The 20,849-nt window shown below is 41.9% G+C and overlaps 2 protein-coding genes across 2 annotated transcripts; one reads left to right on the forward strand and one right to left on the reverse strand.

Moving 5' to 3' along the window:
* Positions 1 to 715: 715 nt before the first annotated feature.
* lmnb2 (lamin B2) lies at positions 716 to 10,522 on the reverse strand. Its single transcript, XM_086268157.1, has 13 exons — positions 10,093 to 10,522; positions 7,628 to 7,764; positions 7,327 to 7,483; positions 6,906 to 7,031; positions 6,653 to 6,751; positions 6,184 to 6,255; positions 5,965 to 6,090; positions 5,602 to 5,822; positions 5,194 to 5,431; positions 5,005 to 5,112; positions 4,382 to 4,501; positions 4,204 to 4,284; positions 716 to 3,134 (listed from the first exon to the last, which is right to left on the reverse strand). The coding sequence occupies exons 1-13, from the start codon at positions 10,309 to 10,311 to the stop codon at positions 3,099 to 3,101; spliced, it is 1,740 nt and encodes a 579-aa protein (XP_086124283.1). The 5' UTR covers positions 10,312 to 10,522; the 3' UTR covers positions 716 to 3,098.
* Positions 10,523 to 16,760: 6,238 nt separating this feature from the next.
* Positions 16,761 to 20,849, forward strand: rpl36 (ribosomal protein L36). Its single transcript, XM_086268158.1, has 4 exons — positions 16,761 to 16,902; positions 17,932 to 18,026; positions 18,287 to 18,421; positions 20,732 to 20,849. Exons 2-4 carry the CDS (start codon positions 17,934 to 17,936, stop codon positions 20,819 to 20,821), a joined length of 318 nt encoding a protein of 105 aa, XP_086124284.1. The 5' UTR covers positions 16,761 to 16,902; positions 17,932 to 17,933; the 3' UTR covers positions 20,822 to 20,849.

Consider the following 20,849-nt stretch of genomic DNA (forward strand, 5'->3'; position numbering starts at 1 on the left):
ACTTAAAACTGTTTGTTTCCCGCTCTCCAAGGAGCTCCAGGCCCCGCTCGTAGACTCGAGAGGCTTTTCCTGTAGCTCAGTCAGGCAAATGAGAGCTCTCAGACCTGGCTTCAGGTGAGGGGGTGTCACAGCTCCACAGCACGTGTTTCTCTCCCGCGCTCTCATTGGTCGAAGCAAGGGCCTGCCTCTCTTTTAATGACGGGCCACCACTAATTTAACGTAGTTTATTGACGTTCAAGGTCACTCCGACCTTCAGTCAAGGGTCTGACGGGTGTCGGCCGACTCAGAGCTACTCTGAATATGACTTTTTTTGCATCAATCTTTCAAATGTTTGATATTTGTGTCACCTCAAGCTAATAATAAATGCTAATATCAGGTTAAAATGACTTGGTTGTAGTACAAATGCCTTCAATGACATGTCTCATCACATATGGAAGCAGAGACTGTTGAGCAGTGGGGCCACACAGACCCATGTTATTTGTAAAATCATTCTAATTAAGTGGCATTTTTAAATCGGCCGACCCTGGACTCTGCAGAGTCTGTCAGATAAACAGCAGCAGTAACTGTCACAAGTTCCTCAAAGGCCATTATTTGACTCATATTGTTTTTACTGAGGAGCTATCAAATGATGTTCAAGGCATTCTTTATAAACACGCCTCACCCCACTAATATTAATGATTTGTATGCACATAGAAGACTCTTGATACCAAATACATATGTGTAAAACATTTATTAAGTGTACAAAAAGTAGCTTGACAGAAAATCATAGATAAAACAGACAATACATGCCATAACCCCTACATGAATAATAGCATTTCTCCGGTTTTTCGGACTTCTGTTGTCATCAATGTTGGTTACTTTTCAGTTATTAGTAAGGCAACTGGCACTTTCTCCCAATAGAAATCAAAACATTTTATATTAACTGTTCGTATGAAGTGAAGCCTTTTGACCTTTTAGTGGAACACTACAGGAATAGTGTTTAGGTAATTTTTTTGTTTATTTTTTTACATGGACCCTGAAATATAAGTCGAGTTTCCCAGTTTCATTAAGTCACAAAAACCCTACCAGAGCCAATCTAAGAATTGTACACACATTTAAAAAAAAAGTTAAACTGATTACATAGAACTAGTAAATCACACAACACAAACACACGAGAGAGAGCCGTTTCCACAATAACACACAGCAGGTATGAGAAAAACTCATACAGTGTGCTCAAGTCAGAAACAGAGTACAGACGGAGACCGTGTACTCGAAATATCACGTCACACCTGCAAAAGTCTGAGGAAACAGGAATCTTACTTCCATCATTTATCCCACACACTTCAAAAAGTTTGTCAGTTTTAGGTTTCGGATTGAGAAAGCTTTAACTTTAATTTCATCATCTAACCTAATCCAATTGACACTGCACTGTCCAAAGAAGAACAAACCCAAGCAAAGAAAAACTGGCCGCTGCATGGTAAATGTTCCTAAACCCTAAAGCCTCAGCTCCACTCTGCAGATCCAGGTGTTTATTAACAGCCTGGCATGTTGGTTAGATGAGTCCAATATCCTGTCTGTCTGCACACATACGTCCTGTTTCTGGGATGAGTGTTTTGGCTCAGAGACGCAACATTTAGCAAGTCTGAGAAGCACCAGTTAGTTCTCCAACTTTGTCGAATGAAAACTGAAAACGGCAACAAGAGGCAGAACAGCAGACTGTAAGAAAACGCCACCCACCCTACAATGCCAGCACTTGTAATAAGTGTTCTATTATTGTTCTGAAGTTTAGTTTCATTGGTTCTCTGGAGGCATCAGTCAGTTTTTGTTACAAGTGCAGATTTCTTCCTCTGCAGACTACACACGGGCAGCATAGACACGCATCTGCTAACAGAAGCGTTGCCAGTCAAAATGAACCACTAGTGTTTTTTGGTCAAAAAAAAAAAAAAAGTGCTGGCCCCACTAAGAAAATCTCTACAAAAAACTATTAGCAACCAATAAAGCCAGTCTAGGCAACAAGTTGCAGTGTAATTCAAAAAATAAGAGCTAAATAAGAACATTCAAATACTGTAATGGAGCGGTGTGAGGGCCCTGGACTTCCTCTGGGTCTGCTGTCAGGGTTTACACAGCTGCTTTGGAGCACTCGCAGCTCTTTTAGGTGTGGATAGGACTGAGTTCAACAAAGCACATTTCCCCAAGAAAGCAGGGTTCACATGCATCACATAATTCTGACCATGCTAGTCTTGTTGAGGGTCGTAAGAACACAGACGGGAGAGCTACGTGATTTTAGGTTTGGCAGTTGTCTTGTGTTTTTTCCTGGCTTTATGGATTTCGGTCTGCAGCTCAACTGGGAGCCACATTTAACAAAAAAAAAGGAGGCTGCTTTTAGTTTTCAGAAATCTAAGAACGTTTTATCTTCACCTTTGAAGAAATAAGGAAGAGAAAAGTACGGAGCATAGTCACAAAGAGTTCTAGGTTGTGACTAGAAGGTCAAGTATCAACCGAGTGTACCTCAAAGGTCAGAGGTGGTTAGATTGAGCCCAAAGTAGAAGAACTGGATCCGGTCAATTTGCAAACCACCTTTTGAATAGGGAAATCCAAGGTAACTGAACAAGAATGTATCGTTTCATTTGCATTTGGATGCAAGTGAAAGGAAGACTTCAAAAAATACTAAGAAAACATGCAGCAGACAAACATGAGTATCCACGCAATAAATGTTAAAGTTAGAAACACATTCAGAAAGGCCCTGATGTCACAAGGGGTTTGATAACAGATGCATTTTACCCAGTACACACCCAGTATACAGCGGGTGTACATAGCATATAGACTATATATAGTATATATACCATATATAGTGTCTATATACCATGTTCTGTTGTGCTTAGGAGTTGGGATCCATCATATCTAATCCATCGTTGCTGGCGTCTGACTAATTTTTATTGACTCATTAAAGTAGGTGCAGAAATATGGAAAGCTATAAAAACCAAGTCCATTATACAAAAATGATCTTGAATAGTAAAAACATCAAATAATGAGGCAATGGACAGGATCATATCTGAATGGCTCTAGAAGAAAAAAAGTAGTATATAAAGGGTAAAAGCCATCTACTCATGAGGAAGGCTTCACATGATGGCACACTCTCTGGACGACACTTTGCCCTGTAGGAGAAACAAAAAGGTTTGTTATTGGGAGACTTCCATGTGTAGCAGTACAGATGTACAAGCTCCAAAGAGTGACTCCATCCAACAGCCTACAACAGGTGCTGACTGAGACAGACCATGTGTTCTACACTGTTTAACCTCAGTAAATAAACATGTTATGAAAACTATGAGCTCATTTTGAATGTGATCGCAGCCACACGTCATAAATACATTGGCGCAGGGTCACATGCAGCACTGTGTAGCATCCCCTCTTCTTCTAACAGCAACCCACAAGTGTGTGGGACTTGAGGAGAGCAGCTGTTGGACTTGTGGAAGAGGAATGTGTCCCATTCTTCTCTGTTAGAGGATTCCGGCTGCTCAGCAGTTCTGACCCTGCTTTGTCCTGTTTTTTTGGTGCAAACTGCCACTTCCATAGGCACTGAGATTTTGGTTAGTATGACCTCAGCAGTTTCCCCACTTTGCCTCAGTCTATCTTAAACTGGCTTTGGTCCAGAGAAGACAGCGGTGTCTATGGATCACGCTCCCATGTGGCTGCCTCTTTGCATGACAGAGCTCCAACCTGCATCTGTGGAGGGCACGCTGATCCTGAGCCCATGCACTGATTTCCACCACACAATCATGCCCGTTTTAAGGGACTGGTGATGCAGATATCCAACAATGATGATATTATGAACTACAGATGATGAATTACTCAAAGTCTTCACATGTTTACATTCAGAAACATTCTGAAAAACAATTTGTAGACGCAGTTTTCTGCAGAACGGTGAACCTCTGCCTCTCTAAGATGCTCTTTTAGACCCCGTCATGTGACTCACATGTTGCCAATTAACCTAAGCGGCTGCTAAATGTTCCTCCAGCTCTTTCTTTTTAGTACCACTTACTTCATCAACCTTTTATTGACTTTCTCCAACTGCTCTGCTACCTGCTCCTGCCACCGAGTCAAAATGAGCTCATAGTTTTCTTAACATCTAATCTAACTGCAGTAACAGCCCTGCTCCTTTACACCGAGCCAAACAAAGTTTTACCAAAAAGGTAAAGAAAAAGAAAAATTGTTGGCCAAGTGTACCGTCTGTGCCACTGTCTCCTCCTCGCCATCAACATCATCTACATCCACCTGAGTGTTGGTTACAGTCCTCCTGGCCACCTCCTGTGAGACAAACACCGCATGACTCAAAAAATAAAAACCATGTACGAATTTCAAGCAAAGGAAACTGGTTTAGTTAGCTATGCACCGACGTCTTTACCTCGCCATCAGCATTGACCAAAGAGGTAACTATGTCATTTCCTGTGCCCCAGGAAGCCTGGCTTTTCCACAGCAAGTCAGTTGGAGGACTGTGAGCCATACCAGCATCGGCAGACCACACCTAGGTGCAGGTAAACAACAAAAAAAAGCTGTTTACAACATACAGTATAACATACAGCTTCACATATTACATTTTTACAATATTACACAGCATGATCATCACGGTACAGTCTGTTAAACTTGAGAAATATCAGTCTGTCCAGGTAGGAAGTCTGAGCCGCTGGGAATCCATTTCACCTGCACAGGTGCAAATCAATGACAACAGGTGCAGTGGAGAGACAACAAGTCAATGCCCCAGAGGGTTTAGCAGTCGGGGGCCACAGACCTCCCTCCTTATCCCTCACGACTGATTTTTCTCTTGGTGTCCTTGTCAAATACTAGTAGCATGAGACCACCAGTGGGTGGCAGCACATTCAGCACAGAGGGAGAGGGAGGATGGCTGCTACAGGCCAAATGATCTTTGCTGGTGGGCTCTTTATCAGTGTTCCTGTCTCACCTCCACTACATGTGTGTCTATACGTGTCTGATCGTTTAGGGTCATGCAACCATACGCAATCTACTCACAGTGACAGACTGCCCAGCTTTCAGGACGTATTTTGGTGAGAACTTGTAGATGATTTCTTCCCCATTGTCAACCTGTCTCTTCAATCTCCAGTTGCCCAGAGGCTGGTCCTGCAAGACATGAGGAGCCTTAATACAGAAGTGCACTTTGTTCAGAAAAGGAGACACAATATAAAATTTCACCTAACACACCTGCTCAGTATCGTTGAGGAGTGTGACTGCGTTTCCATCCATGTCAGTCGGTGATATGGTGACGGCTCCAGTAGCCGTAGCCTCTTCTGACACCAGCAACTGCTCCTCTCCTCTTCCAATCTCGGGCATCTCCCTAACCTCTGCTTCCGCTCTCTTCCTCTTAGAGGAGCGGGAGGATGAAGATCCTGTTAATCTGGACACTGTGACTCGGGAAGACGGGCTGGGGGACAGCTTCAGTCTAAAACAGGAGGAGAAAATGATGCTGTTGGAATCAATGCTGTTGCAACGATCCCAACAGCCCAATCTGATCCAAGTATCACTTTCCACACATCCTACCCACGGTGCCTACAGTAAGTACTGGCTCTGATGGCATCCTCATGATAAAGTACTTGATAAAAACATGTGCACCTGTGTTCCTCTCCCTCCAGCAGTTTCCTGTATGCATTGATCTCCATATCCAGAGCCAGCTTCACATCCAGCAGCTCCTGGTATTCACTGAGCTGAGCGTTCATCCGGTCTCTCAGTTCAGCCATTTCTTGTTCTTTTGCTTCGATGGCACGGCGGTGCTTGTCTCGCTCAGACGACAGAATTTCTTCCAACTCTCTGATACGATCTTCTGAGGCAGCCACCTACAAAAGCAAACATGCAGACACCACTCAATTAAAACCAAATAGCAAACCACCAGAAATCCTGAGCTGTTTAAGGGATTTAAAGTGTGGAAGCTGTAGGAGAGATCTCCATTTGGGTGTACTGGTGTCCATAAAGCCACACCTGTTTCTGCAGGGCGCTGAGCTGGTACCCAAGGCTCTCTATTCTGGTACGAGACTCCTGCAGCTCCTCCCTGGCTGAGCTCATTGCCTTGTCATTAATCTCAGAGGACACTTTGGCATTATCCAACTGCAGACAGAACGAGACAGATAGCATATTTGAACACAAGGAGCATAAAACACAAAGAAAGAAAAGGGGAAAAGACAAACATGTGTCTTTCACCTTGGCCTGAAACGTTTGCTCCAGTTCTTCCTTATAAATAGAGACTTGCGCATCATGTTGCCTCCGCAGGTCCTGGTTGGGATCACACAAGTCTGATTAACATTCATTCTCAACAGAAAGCCTGCTGAGCAGTGCTGACACAGATGTGAAGGTGAAATTTAGCATCAACACAAACACAGTACAGACATAATATATACATAATATACTTGCCAAAATGGTTACAGAGAAAATTAACAAGCCCTAGCACGCAATGTGAAATTGTGCAGCATTTTACAGTCAGAGCCAACCACCATGCTCCTGTGCATGTGCGCATGGTGCCACAGGCAAAAAAGACCTAAAGACTGACTGATACTAAAAATGCCTTTATTATTTGTATGATAACATTTGTTTTTCAATGACACAACTGTACCTGTAAATATACTGGGTTGTAGCAGCCACAGACACGGCAACATCAGAAATTAAATCATACCTGTAGAGCTTGTGCCAGTTTGAACTCATAGTCCTGTCTGACTCCAGAGTCCACCTCCACTATTCTCTGCTCATGTCGACGGCGAGACTCGCGCACCTCCTGAGCACAAGGAGTGAGTGAAGTGTAACAGAGAAACGTCACCCAAAGAAAACCCAAAAACTTTGCTACGTTAAAAGAGAGGGAAAGAAATCTGATTATGCAAACTTTATGGCAGTCTTGTGCACAGGCACAGTATTTACGACACAACCCTTACCTCATCAAACATAGTCTTCCTGAACTCCAGCTCTTCACTCAGTGACTGACAGCGATTCTCCAAGTCCACACGCATCAGTGTCTCTGCCTCCAGCTGGCGTTTACCAACAGCATGGCTGTCCTCTGCCTACACATCATAAGACCGGGACATTTATTAGCACATGGACAACATTAGGCTGATTGGCTGGCTCTTCATGACCAAGCAGAGAACATTTGTTATGTTAGTCTGGCATACAAAAAGTAAATGAAACATTTACTTTTGGGGACATAATACCCAAATAAAAAGGTAAACAAAATTGTAATATCAATCACGATTAAAGTATTGTGGTGATCATATATTATCATTTCTAATTATTCAACCATTTCTAGATATTTCTTTTTCTGGCTTCATTTTTTTACTAAACATCTCGCATCTTTCCCACCTTGGCCAGCAGGCTCTTGACATCAGCTAGCTCAGAGCTCAGAGCAGTATTTTGGCTTAGAGCTGTTGAAAGAGCTGCTTCATTCTTATTCAGCTGGGCTTCCAAACCACTGGCCCTGGACATTGCTGCAGCAAGATCACCATCCTTTTTCTTTATACTGGAACAAATAGACAAGGAGGCAGAACACAATTAATATCTTTAAGTGGTCACTTAATGGCCCTTACAAGCTAACATCCAAAATCTTTAGCCACGTTAACACGATTTCAAATTTTTTTTAAAAAAGTATTTGATAAGGCGTTACCTGCGTGTAGCTTCTTCCAGGTCAGCCTGAGCCTTGCCCAGATCTATCTGGAGCCTGGCTCTCTCTCTAGCAGTTTCATCCAAAACTCGCCGAGCATCAGCCAACTCTGCCTCATACAGAGCCTTTAGGCCTGTTACCTAAAGAGAGGGATGCAAAACACATTACCTGGTGAAGAAAACAAACACTACTGACTGTTCCAGAATGTAAAGTCTTCCGAGTGGTTGCATATTACAACAGAAGGACGGGTTTCTAAAGTTCACCTTAAAAAAAAAACCAAAAAAAAAAAACCCCCAACCTATTTCTTTTTTTTCTCCTTTCTTTTCTTTTAATCAGACAGAGGATTATTACAGGAACATACACTAAACTAAATATACACTGTGGCTCCATTATTATGTCTTAAAATTAAATTTGTTCCCGTTTGAATTTTATCTGAATAAATAATGAATAAATAAATAAATAAATAAATAAAACTCTTTCAGTCAAGCACTGGGGGCAGTGTTAAATTCAACAGTCAGAGCAGCCGTTTCCAGCTGACCTAATTTCATTCAGTATCAATTATTCTGAATGAATAGATCCAACTACCACAACTACACACACTGTGTGACGTTTTCAGTAACCATATATAATGTTAAGATGTAACAAAAGTAATTACTGTCTGAAAATAGCCTTAAAGCTTTCCTTTCACTGCTGCCACCACATTGGACTTTCCGAGTCTAAATAAGATTCAACTAACAACAAAGAGGAAGTGCATTAGCATTTGAGCAAAAAATACCTCTTAAGTACTTCATGGGCATCTATAAAACCTATAGAAACCAACCATCGCACATTGCTTCACCAGTGGCAAAAAAGGCGAAGAAAAAGAAGACAGAACAAAGCAAGGAAGACTGGTACAACCATTCACACAATGGAGAGAGGTTTGGGATTTATGACTTTCCAAAAATGTCAGCAAGCACGTCACACTTCTACTGGATCCAGAATTTATTTTTTTTTTTTAAACTTGCCTGCTTATGATCTAATTTACCTTTTTTTTTTTACCTTAGTGTCACTGGAATTTAAAATAACATTTTTAGAATTTATATTACATTATTAAGTAGCAACCCTGTCAGTGTTAGCCACATTGGTAACTACTCCCTAATACCTGCAGTACAACAAAAATGACTCCTGTTTTTTTTAAAAACAAACAAACAAACAAACAACAACAGCAACAAAACAGCAGAAAACAGTCACAAACGCAGGCTTGTTAATTCAGTTAGCACTAGGCATGCCAACCAATAAAATCATAAGGCTAGTGTGCAGAAAAAGGTAGCATTGAGTGATCCACTGAGTGATTGTTAATATAAAAGAACACGTTTAGGGGCTCTCCTTTACTCGTTATAAAAGAAGGAACTTTGGAACATAGTATATGAAAGTGTAAAAAGGGTGGACAAGGCCAATTTTTCACGAATGTGGTTATTGCGTGCGTTCATCGCTGTGTTGATTGGGGTTGCTACGTTACAAGAAAAACAGGAAATTGATGCTGCTATGGGCAACAACGTGTCTTTGCAACACCACCTGCTACTCCAGTAGAAACACTACAAAACCAAAATTTATCTGTTGTAGGTCAAGTGTCGAAATAGTAGTTCCTTTAAGAAGCAGTTCCATTACAGGGTTGCTACCTGTGAGCATACAGTGACTCACAGCACGAAGAAATAAAGGATCTGGCACGATTACAAGATCTACCATTACTCAAATATGTTGGGTTTTTGTGTTTTTTTTGATGAAGCAGAAATCATACATCATGCAAAGGTCACATATAAAATAGAAACCACGCACAAGTTAAAATTTTAACTTTAGGGCAACAACTATTCAAGATTACAACAAACACCTTTGTCCCATGATAGGTTCTATCGATGCTTATCTGATGAAGCGCAAAATTGTCTTGATACAATCATCCAGGTAAGGAAATCAATCATTATGGTAAAAAAATTCCCCAAAAATGGATTCTGTAGGGTTTTTTTTTTGTTTGTTTGTTTAGTTTTGGTTTTGTTTTTTTTTTGTTTTTGTTTGTTTTTTTTGGGGGGGGGGGGGGGGGCAAAGTCAAATGAACGGACAAATTCACAAATGCAAAAAATACATTAAAATAAAAAATAAAAATAAAATTTTAAAAAAAAATCACTGAGCAGAGATTGGCGCGCAGACCCACCCGCTCAGTGCTTCCGGTCCGGTCACATTTGAATACAGATGCAGTATGGATCATTACGGCAAACAATGCAAAGCCAACGGCACCAGTGAAGCTGAGTTTACCGTATGTGAGCGCAGTTAGTTACACATTTTACGCCGCATAATTAACGTGACTTATAATGACCGATTTTCCCTATCGTTCAAGACTAAATATGTGCGCGCACGAGCCTTTTTTCAGTTACACATTTTTACGACAGGGATCACGTGCTGATATTACGTTTACTGAAATATTTTCATTTACTAACCTCTCTCGTAGTCACCTCTTCTTTTTCCGACACTTTGACCATTAGCCGGTCATTCTCCAATTCCAGCGCCCGCACGCGATCGATGTACACAGCCAGCCTGTCGTTCAGATGCTGCAACTCCTGTTTCTCCTGTAAACGAGAAATCCGAGTCGGGGAGAGAGGAGTGGAGGCCGCTGACCGGCCAGCTTCACGGCTTGGGGTAGCGCTTGCAGTCGCCATAGCGGTTCCTTCAAAATTCTGCCCGAGTTTTCCTGAGCACTCAGCGAGCAAAAGAAAATAAATGACTGTATCTACTGGCTTTGTTAGATCGGGATGCAAAACAGCTCCTCTTGATAGTTAGCGCCAGGATATCGCAATCAATGAGCCGGAGGACCACGCAGTGTCTCGAACGCTTGCTTTACACAGTGATGTGATTCCAAGATGGCCGCAGTCAGGACCGCGCCAAAAGCAGAGGACACTTCCTGTCCGCAATGGCTGATGGGAAAGCAGAGGTACGGGAAGGGCGTAACGTAACGCATTACCTCCTGTCTAAACAAAAGCACCTTTAGAGGGTTTTTTTTCGAAAATGTCCCGTGACTTTAACATTATGAAGGACAGCTTCCCCACCAAAACCCTCGAAAAATTACCAGAAAGAACTGTTCACACTTGATAGTACTGAAGAGGATTAGGGCCACTGGAAAAAAAAAAAAAGCAGGAACGTATTTTTTTTTTCTTTTCCTGAATTCTGAGAAAAAAAAGTCAGAATTCTGACTTTTTTCTCAGAATTCTGACTTTAATCTCAGAATTCTGACTTTTTTTCTCAGAATTCTGGGATTAAAGTCAGAATTCTGACTTTAATCTCAGAATTCTGACTTTTTTTCTCAGAATTCTGACTTTAATCTCAGAATTCTGACTTTTTTCTCAGAATTCTGGGATTAAAGTCAGAATTCTGACTTTTTTCTCAGAATTCTGACTTTAATCTCAGAATTCTGACTTTTTTTCTCAGAATTCTGGCTTTGATCTCAGAATTCTGAGATTAAAGTCAGAATTCTGACTTTAATCTCAGAATTCTGACTTTTTTCTCAGAATTCTGAGATTAAAGTCAGAATTCTGACTTTTTTCTCAGATTTTTTTTCCAGTGGCCCTAATCCTCTTCCGTATGATAGCAATAGGATAGGGTTACACAGGTGCATATAAAGACTGTGACGTCAGGCCATAAAACCAAACTTCACCTTTCCTGTATGCTTAGAAATAGAAGCAGTTATTCTGGTAAATGACAGTATATTTATATTCCTGTGAGTGCCAAACATAGTGTGTGTGTGTGTGTTTCATTGTTCTACTGTGCTTCATTGATCTGGTAACAGTGACAATAAAGATCTATCTTATCTTATCTTATGTTATCTTTTTATACAGTATGTCAGCATTCAAAAACAACCGCTACAAATATAAAACATTCTATTACATAATTATCCCACTTGTAAGCAGTGTTGCTCAAGTTACTTGAAAATAGCAATTATTTGCTAATTACTGATTACTCCTCCAAAAAAGTAATCCTGTTACTTTATTGAATACTTATTTCCAAAAGTAATTAGCTACTTATTACTTAGTTACTTTTTAAAAACATGAAACCCAACATAATTCTATTGTTTGAGCATAATCCATCATATAAAATTGAAGTCTCTTTTAAAAACTTGTTTTATTAATTTGAATCTTTTAACTTTATGCGCATTGCAGTTAAATGATATGCAATAGTGTTTGACTTGAAGAAATTTCCTGTATATTCCAGCATATAAAATAAAATAGTTTTTTTTGTGTTTACACTCACTATTTCAAATATATGAAAGTAAAACACTGCAAAAAATAAATAAAATTAAAGATTCAGCGGCACTAACTCCTGTTGTTCTTAAATCTATTTTCACCTGTTTAGCAGGAGTGGCGCCGGTGGAGGTTTTCCTGGTGCCGCAGCTTTCATGTCAATGGGGGGATCCGGGGGTTTGCTCAGATTTGAAGTTTAATTTTTCACTGTAGAAAGAGGTTTTCTTCCCACACAGAGTGTACAGCAGACGCTAAGGTTTTTGTCACTTTTTTTCAGAGTCAAACTCAAAGTAATGTCAGTACTTCCAAGCTTTAAACGCTGCATGGTCGTACTCTCTCCAGCAACACACATCTGTTGCTGCCACAGATGTCGCACGCTCATACGTCATTGTCATGAGACATTCTCACAAACAAAATCACAGTTTAGTAATACAGCGTACTTACGAGAAAGTAACAGTAATATAATTACTTTTTTGCAATAGTAATCCCTTACTTTACGTGTTACTTGAAAAAAGTAATCGGATTACAGTAACGCTTGTAAGTGCCAAAATTATAATTAATTGACACATTAAATATAAACTTGTGCTTTTATGGAAAATACTGAACATGAAATTAACACAAAACCATTAACATGAATTTACCTCTATTGAAAAAAGCTAAACAAGACTTTTAACAAAAATCTCAAATTATGTTTGTTTGTTATTGTCCATTTATGGAAATATAAGCAGCCTCCTAGAAAATCCTAAAAATATTTTTTAACTCTGTAGAGTTTATTATGTGGATGTGGTGGCAGCGCAAAGACAGCCTGCACTTCTGATTTATAAACAAAATTTGGGAGCTGTTTTAATTTTGTTCTCAGTGGAAGAGTTGGATGGAGGAGGTTGCTCTTTGGTGAGATTAATGGCAGAGGCGTAAATCCTATCCCACAAACCATAGACCAAGGCGACTATGGTTTGTGGGTAAATGTTAGAAATGAGAAAAAGACAAACACCCATGTCGAAAAGTAGAGGGCTCATAGTTGAAGGTTTTAAAGGCGATAGCATACACAAAACATATGGAATACATAATAATAAAGATTATGATCTCTACACTGAAAACAATTAATCAGCATTCACACTAATTTTAACAATATGATGAAACAACAAGTAAGTCTGGTACCAACTAGTGAAAGCGACGATTAGTCAGGTAGTCGACCAGTCATGCACATCCTTAAGCCCAACACTCATAAGTAGATTATGAAACTAAAGACTCATAGAAATGGAGTAATTTATTATTTATGAGTACACAGTTGTTAAACCTACTTAATATTTACTAATAAATGATCAGTTTAACTAATTAGCCCCCACATATTTAGGGATTTTTAGATTTATACCAGATTTTATTTTCAGACACGGCAAACAATGATTATGTCAACATCTTTAATCAATGACATTATCAAAACCACAAACGAGGTACAAAATGATTCCCTTCACTCTAAAACATCAAGGTGTATGGAGCTCTTCAAATGTAGGTTGGCTCAATACCTTGAACAGTGTACTACTCTCGGCAGAACTGGATGATGAAACATTTTAACTCCACACTTGTCTTATTATTATATATTATAATAAGACATGATTATTTATCATAAATAATTATAAATAAGACAGTTTAAAGCAAGGCAAATGCTGGCTGGGGAGATGGCAGCCCCCCAAAAAGGTAATTCAAATATGCTAAATTTGTGACTGATGATATTGGACTCCAATAATTACTCTGTTAATGTAACAATTTGATCTTTTTCACCAATTTTGTCATTTTCAAAAACATGAAGTTTACTTTCAGAGAAGAGAAAAGAAAACAGAAATGCTTTTTTTAGAACCATTTTTATTTGTTTTGTGAATGTTTTCAACCAGATTAACTGATTAGCAGGGTAGTTGAAAATATATAATAATCCCCAAAATCCTTTTTTTTTTTTACAGTGTATTGCCTTCGTCAGCAGCCTCTCTACAACTGTGTGGCTGAGCTTCAGCCTGCGCTGGGATGTTGAGTTCATTCATTAGCTTGTGAAAACTTTGTGTGTGCATAGCTTGCCACATCAACAACGTATGTGTGTTTTCCTCGAGGTGTTGGAAACAGAGTTTGTTATGGGAGCCCAGCCAAATGCGGGAATTGCAGTTGTCACAATTCACACAACGGACACGAGCACTGTGTGGGATTCATGGAGAATCAGCATGGACCCACAGTGCGAGGATTGTCACCTATTGTTGTTCACTTTTTATCACTGTAAATAAACTCACTGCCTTACACAGCTACTGTGTATTTCGGGGTCAGTGGCCACAGATACTGTGTGTTTTGGGCCTGGTCAGCTCATTAAAACAGGTACTGTTTGTTGTGCTAGGCCACCGGCAACAGTGAACTTGGGTTTTGCTTCTAAGTTAGAAGGCGTCTGGGAAGGAATCTCAAAACTGGATTATAGATGGCAGACAGCTGGTGTCATAAGCCACCAGCTCTGTTCAAAGATGGTCGTTCACAATGGGCATAGATGGCTTCTTTCACTCCTCTTTCAAACAATCTGTCTAATCTGTCCAAAATGTGAACATCGACATCCTCAAAAGAGTGACCTTTGTCCTTAAGATGCAGATGGACAGCCGAGTGTTGTCCTGTTGACCTGTCTGTCTGACCTTCTTTTCTGTGCATCTTTGCTGATTTGATGATCAAAAAAGAGCTTTCTTTACAAGTGTGTGTTCCCTCTTTTTCCCTTCTGGTTTAGAGGGAACATTTTCTGCCCAGTGTTTTAGGGTCCTGATTACTCCAAGTTTGTGTCCCAGAGGGCGTTGGGAGTCAAAGAGGAGGTACTGGTCTGTGTGTGTGGGTTTCTGGTAAACTTCCATACACCGGACGGACGTCAACGCGCCACCTGGACCTGCCGCGGCTGAGCTGGAGGACAACGTGCCACCTGGATCTGCCGCAGCTGAGCTGGAGGTCAGCAAGCCATTTGGACCGGTTAGGAGGTCAGAGCACCGTCTGACCTGCCGCGCCTGAGCCGGAGGACAACGTGCCTTCTGGACCTGCCGCGCCTGAGCCGGAGGTCAACGCGCTGCCTGTACCTGCCACGGCTGAGCTGGAGGACAACGTGCCACCTGGATCTGCCGCACCCAAGCTGGAGGACATCACGCCGTCTGACCTGCCACGCCCCACCTGGAGGACAGCGCGCCTTCTGGACCTGCCGCACCTGAGCCGGAGGTCAACGCGCCACCTGGACATGCTGCACCTGAGCTGGAGGTCAACGCACCGTCTGGATCTGCCATGCCTGAGCCAGAGGCCAGCGTGCCGTTTGGACCTGCCGTGCCTGACATGCCACGCCCAACCTGGAGTTAAACGCACTGCCTGGACCTGCCACGCCCAAGCTGGAGGACAGCACGCCATCTGACCTGCCACTCCTCAGCCGGAGGTCAACGCGCTGCCTGGACCTGCTGCGGCTGAACCGGAAGACAACGTGCCTTCTGGACCTGCCGCGCCTGAGCCGGAGGTCAACGCGCTGCCTGTACCTGCCACGGCTGAGCTGGAGGACAACGTGCCACCTGGATCTGCCGCACCCAAGCTGGAGGACATCACGCCGTCTGACCTGCCACGCCCCACCTGGAGGACAGCGCGCCTTCTGGACCTGCCACACCTGAGCCGGAGGTCAACGCGCCGTCTGGATCTGCCATGCCTGAGCCAGAGGCCAGCGTGCCGTTTGGACCTGCCGTGCCTGACATGCCACGCCCAACCTGGAGTTAAACGCACTGCCTGGACCTGCCACGCCCAAGCTGGAGGACAGCACGCCATCTGACCTGCCACTCCTCAGCCGGAGGTCAACGCGCTGCCTGGACATGCTGCACCCACGTTGGAGGACAGCACACCGTATGGCCTGCCACAACCGAGCTGGAGATCTGTGTGCCACCTGGACCTGCCACACCCCAGCCGGAAGACAGCGCACTGCCTGGACCTGCCGTGCACGACCTGCCATGCCTGAGCGAGACAGTCTGCACATCAATGTCCTGCCAAGCTATGGCCTACACATCCATGATCTGCCAAGCCACATCCAGTTCAGTCACAATCTGCACTGCCAGCAGGTTGCTGGTCACCTGTCATGCCACGCCGTTGCTGGCCACCAAAAGTCTTTCGCCATTGTTGCTGCCTACCTGAACTGTTCCATTGCTGAACTGTTGGACCTGCGGTTGGCCCTCTGAACTTTTTGTGTTGGACTATGCCCCTTTTGTTGTCTTGGGGGATTGGTTTGCTTTTGGACTATGCTAATACTAAACAGCTAATGTTACCATATGTGTCGGCCAGGTTAACATTCATGAAGACTGTTTAATACTTTATTGAAAACAGGAGCTTTGCTGACCCCTGAACTTTCTCCTTACGTTTTGTTAAGTGTTATTAGCATTAGCTAATCCAGCTGTTAGTAAGGAGGAGCTGTGTGTCTGTCTGTGTGAAGTTGTGTGTCAGCAGCCAAAAAACCCAAAGGATCTATTGGTTCACATTTCCACCAACTACAAGAAGCATCTCACTGTACTCACCAACAGTGATTTCTGGGGGAATAATTATTTCCTTCAATGTATATAGAAAAAAACATTTAGACATTTAGGGCAAGAAGAATCAAAAGTCTCACTAAACAACAATGGTATTTGTATTAGAATATTAAGAGCTATAGATTTTATATACTGATGCACCAAACTCGGTGAAGATTAGAAACACTTTTGCATAGGATAAAGCTGTGCATCATCACAGCCTCCTCCATCCTCTAACCATCCTCTAACCTCCAAATGCATTTTAGGAATAAAACGACCTTTAACATAGTGTACATAGACTGATTCCAGAGACAGATTAGTGAAATGAGAAAACCCCATTAAAATGAAAAACGCTTTCTCTTCCCGGGCAGCAGGGCGCGCTGTCACGCCAGCGTAACAGAAGCGTTTTCCGGGTCAGCGCTTTCATTGCCCCGTTTAGCTCACGCAACAGTCCTTCCGGCCTGACCGCCATCAAAGATAGCAGGTACGATTTTAATGTCGAGAAGTTTTAGCCAAAAGCCGTTTTTAATCTTTGCCATCCGTCGAGTTTTAGAAGATTTGTTGAAACTGTTTAGTAACTACTAACCTTACTTTACGTCTCAGCTCAGTATTGTAGCACCGTATTATATGAAGTTGAAGAAAATGTGGCGTCTAGTCAGCCGTGTCCGTTTTCTTTATGTTCCTAAGTGCGTAGAAATCGGTGCTTCCGAGCGCAGACTGAATATTGTTGTAGTGAGAAACTAAAGCAGCGAGCAGACCTGCTGGCTCATAGGGAGCTGTCGCACAGTCTGGTGGACACTAAAGCTTTACCGGCCCGATGTGACGGATCAGCGCCAGTAGGTCGCTTGTACCCTCAAAATTGGAAATGAAATCGCAGATTGCTCCAGGCTACCTCGCGTGTCTTACATGGCGAGTCCAAGTCAAGAGTTTTTACTGAAGGTGGCTGCAGCAGAGCACATTTTAGTAATCAGCGTTCACTCAGTGTAACTGTGATGGTTAAGCTTCCACCGACATTGACCTGTTTAGATTGTGGTTGTTAAACGGAGATTTGGAGTCCTGTTAGCACTGTAAGAAATGTTTTTGAGACCAAATTATGGCGTTGTTTCAAATGGCTCGCTCAAAAGAACCAGAAGCTCCTGCTAACATTCTTTTTGCACACAGTTATTGTCTAATCTGCAGGTCGCATCCATTGAACGAGAGTAATTGGTCTGTGTGTGTATATCACACAGTGCTTTTTTTTTTTTTTTTTAATGAGGTTGAATTGATTCCACTGACCTTACATCTTGCTCGACTTCCTGAGCTACAGCTACCTTTGCAGTAAAGTAAAGCGATGGACGCCGTTATTCCCATCACTGCTTACAATAGAGCTTAGACAAGAGCCTGTTGTCGGTGTTGGTCTTCCTGCTATTGCATACTAAAGTATTTGTTCTGATATGTTGATCATGTGAGATTGCAGCTAGTTAAAGCCTCATCATTTGCACTTGTCTTAATGTTTGTGTGTGATCCTCCGCAGACATGGCTATTCGTTATCCTATGGCTGTTGGCCTTAACAAAGGCCACCCAGTCACCAAAAATGTAACTGCTCCCAAACACAGCCGCCGGCGCGGGGTGAGTATCTCTTGCTGAGTGACTTTACAGACTTGACTATATTACAAGTGTTAAGATAAATATATTTGCACTTCAGACAGTAGTTTGTGTACTTACTCTGTGACTGGCTTGACCTGAAGCATTTGATGACACATAGTGTAAATCAGTCCACATAAGCATAATCTGTCAGGCATCAACATTCCTATATCACATTATGTCCAAATAGAGTCAATGGTGTTAAATGCTTTGACTTAACATGTACTTATGTCTTTACTGCCCAGCGTCTGACCAAACACACCAAGTTTGTGCGGGATATGATCCGTGAAGTGTGTGGGTTTGCTCCGTATGAGAGGAGAGCCATGGAGCTGCTGAAAGTGTCCAAGGACAAGAGAGCCCTCAAGTTCATCAAGAAGAGGGTGAGTTTGTGTCAAAGCACTCGCCAGCCTAAACCACAGTAGTGTTTGCCCGGTTACAAACCACAAAAGTGAGGACAAGTTATAAAATGTAAATAAAGATTATGCAAATGTTGTATTATCTTTATAATATTTATAAAACATATTACATGTTTAAATAGAGCTGGGCGATATAAGATTTTTTTCATATCACGATATGTTTTTTTTTGTTTGTTTTTTTTTTCATTTCAGGCGATAACGATATCTATCACGATATAAGCCAAATAACTATATTTGTAAGATTTAAATGTGCCATTGCTCACAAGTAAAATGTGAAATAATCAGCAGCTTGTTTTGATTTAAATATTTATTTTCCATAATAAGTTCAACAGGGTAGATGTACTTAAGGAACATGAGACTTTTTCAGATAAATAAAGGCAAATATTGCAAACTACACAAAAGGCAGCCGCTAAAGCGTTTAAGTTTCAAAATAGAACAAACGAAACAGACTAAATTGTCAATTCCACTTAGAAACAAAATATTAATTCTAAAAATAAATCTTAGTTTGTTTTACAGAAGAACAGACAAGATTGACTAACTTTTGTCAATATCAAATGAACTGAGAACTAAAAGGAAATTCTCAATCTCTCCTTGTTGTATAGCTGAGCTTTTCAAACAGTTTTAACAGTTACTTTAGTCTGACAAAAGCCGAATGACGAATTAGTGCTTCCAGTCAGACATTGAGCATGCACCGCGTTATTGTATTTCCAGACTTGCTTTCGGCACAATTTACAGTGCACGCTACTCTGTTTTTTGTCAGACTTGAAATAGCCGAAATACCTTCACACTACGGAACTTCTGCGGCTCTTCCGTTCGACAATCTCTCCGGCATTGGAACCATCATCCGTTTTCTCTTCGGTCACGCTCGGTTGATTTTTCTCTAGTCGGCACTCTAGTCCCTCCATTACCCGGGCGGCACGGCGGCCGGCTGCTTCCCAAACAAATACACATGTGCGGCTTGGCACTTGTGCTGTACGTAACAAGTCACGTGATGTGACGCTGCGGCTGTGATTGGTTTGGCTCTGCGCTACTTAATTTGGATTGGCTGTTCTTCTTCTTCTTTTTTTTTTTTTTTTAAGAGGACGAGCGGTGAGGTCTATCGCAATAGTTTAACTTTTCTATCGAGAAAAAGTTATTTCGCAATACATATCGTTATCGTTCTATCGCCCAGCTCTATGTTTAAACTGAATTATTGTACCATGTTAAGAAAACTGAGCTCATTTTGACTCGATGGCAGCAGCAGGTATCAGAACATTCGAACAGGGTCAAGCTGAAAAAGTGGGACTAAAAAGAAAGAGCTGGAGGAACATTTAGCAGCCGCTTAGGTTTATTGGCAACATGTGAGTCACATGAAGGGGTCTAAAAGAGCATCTTAGAGAGGCAGAGGTTCACCATTCTGCAGAAAACTGCGTCTACAAATTGTTTTTCAGAATGTCTCTGAATGTAAACATGTGAAGACTTTGAGTAATTCATCATCTGTAGTTCATAATATCATCATTGTTGGATATCTGCATCACCAGTCCCTTAAAACGGGCATGATTGTGTGGTGGAAATCAGTGCATGGGCTCAGGATCAGCGTGCCCTCCACAGATACAGGTTGGAGCTCTGTCATGCAAAGAGGCAGCCACATGGGAGCGTGATCCATAGACACCGCTGTCTTCTCTGGACCAAAGCCAGTTTAAGATAGACTGAGGCAAAGTGGAAAACTGCTGAGGTCATATTAATCAAAATCGGCACCTTTGGAAGTGGCAGTTTGCACCAAAAACAGGACAAAGCAGGGTCAGAACTGCTGAGCAGCTGGAATCCTCTAACAGAGAAGAAGAATCTTCTAACATTCCTCTTCCACAAGTCCCGCAGCTGCTCTGGTGGACTTGTGGGTTGTTGTTAGAAGAAGAGGGGATGCTACACAGTGCTGCATGTGACCCTGCGCCAACTTATTTCTGATTTGTGGCTGCGATCACATTCAAAATGAGCTCAGTTTTCATAACATGTTTATTTACTGAGGTTATCAGTACCATGTTTTGTGATTTGGAGGTTATACTCATAATTTTCCATGTTACACAGCCTTCCAACTGCTAACTATGAGTTGAGATGTGTGCATTCTCACAATTTCAGTGAGGTAGTTTTATAATGAGCCATCTGTAATGTGTTGGCCATTTATAAGGACTTGAGCTTTTTTGTGATCGTTTGTTGGATATGATTTTTATGCACTGACTGGACAACAGAAAAGCTCAGAGCTCTTCTAATATTTCTATACTGTTTTTCCCCTCACAGATCGGCACTCACATTCGGGCCAAGAGAAAGAGAGAAGAGCTGAGCAACGTACTGGCTGCCATGAGAAAGGCTGCTGCCAAGAAGGAGTAAAAGTCATTTAATAAAACATGAAACTACA

The sequence above is a fragment of the Aulonocara sp. 'chitande type north' Nkhata Bay genome, linkage group LG17 (assembly GCF_057382095.1).
Source record: "Aulonocara sp. 'chitande type north' Nkhata Bay isolate Kocher_YH1m ecotype deep benthic linkage group LG17, A_spYH_male_GT1.1, whole genome shotgun sequence".
Lineage (NCBI taxonomy): Eukaryota > Metazoa > Chordata > Actinopteri > Cichliformes > Cichlidae > Aulonocara > Aulonocara sp. 'chitande type north' Nkhata Bay.

What these genes read in the sequence shown, in the direction of transcription:
- lmnb2 (XM_086268157.1), bottom strand. Translation starts at nt 10,311, where the DNA reads ATGGCGACTGCAAGCGCTACCCCAAGCCGTGAAGCTGGCCGGTCAGCG. An exon ending in AAGAGGTGACTACGAGAGAG is followed by an intron (nt 7,765 to 10,092) that starts GTTAGTAAATGA and finishes CCCTCTCTTTAG; the next exon opens with GTAACAGGCCTAAAGGCTCT. An exon ending in AGCAAACGTTTCAGGCCAAG is followed by an intron (nt 6,091 to 6,183) that starts GTGAAAGACACA and finishes TTCTGTCTGCAG; the next exon opens with TTGGATAATGCCAAAGTGTC.
- rpl36 (XM_086268158.1), top strand. Translation starts at nt 17,934, where the DNA reads ATGGCTATTCGTTATCCTATGGCTGTTGGCCTTAACAAAGGCCACCCA. An exon ending in AACACAGCCGCCGGCGCGGG is followed by an intron (nt 18,027 to 18,286) that starts GTGAGTATCTCT and finishes TTTACTGCCCAG; the next exon opens with CGTCTGACCAAACACACCAA. An exon ending in TCAAGTTCATCAAGAAGAGG is followed by an intron (nt 18,422 to 20,731) that starts GTGAGTTTGTGT and finishes TTCCCCTCACAG; the next exon opens with ATCGGCACTCACATTCGGGC.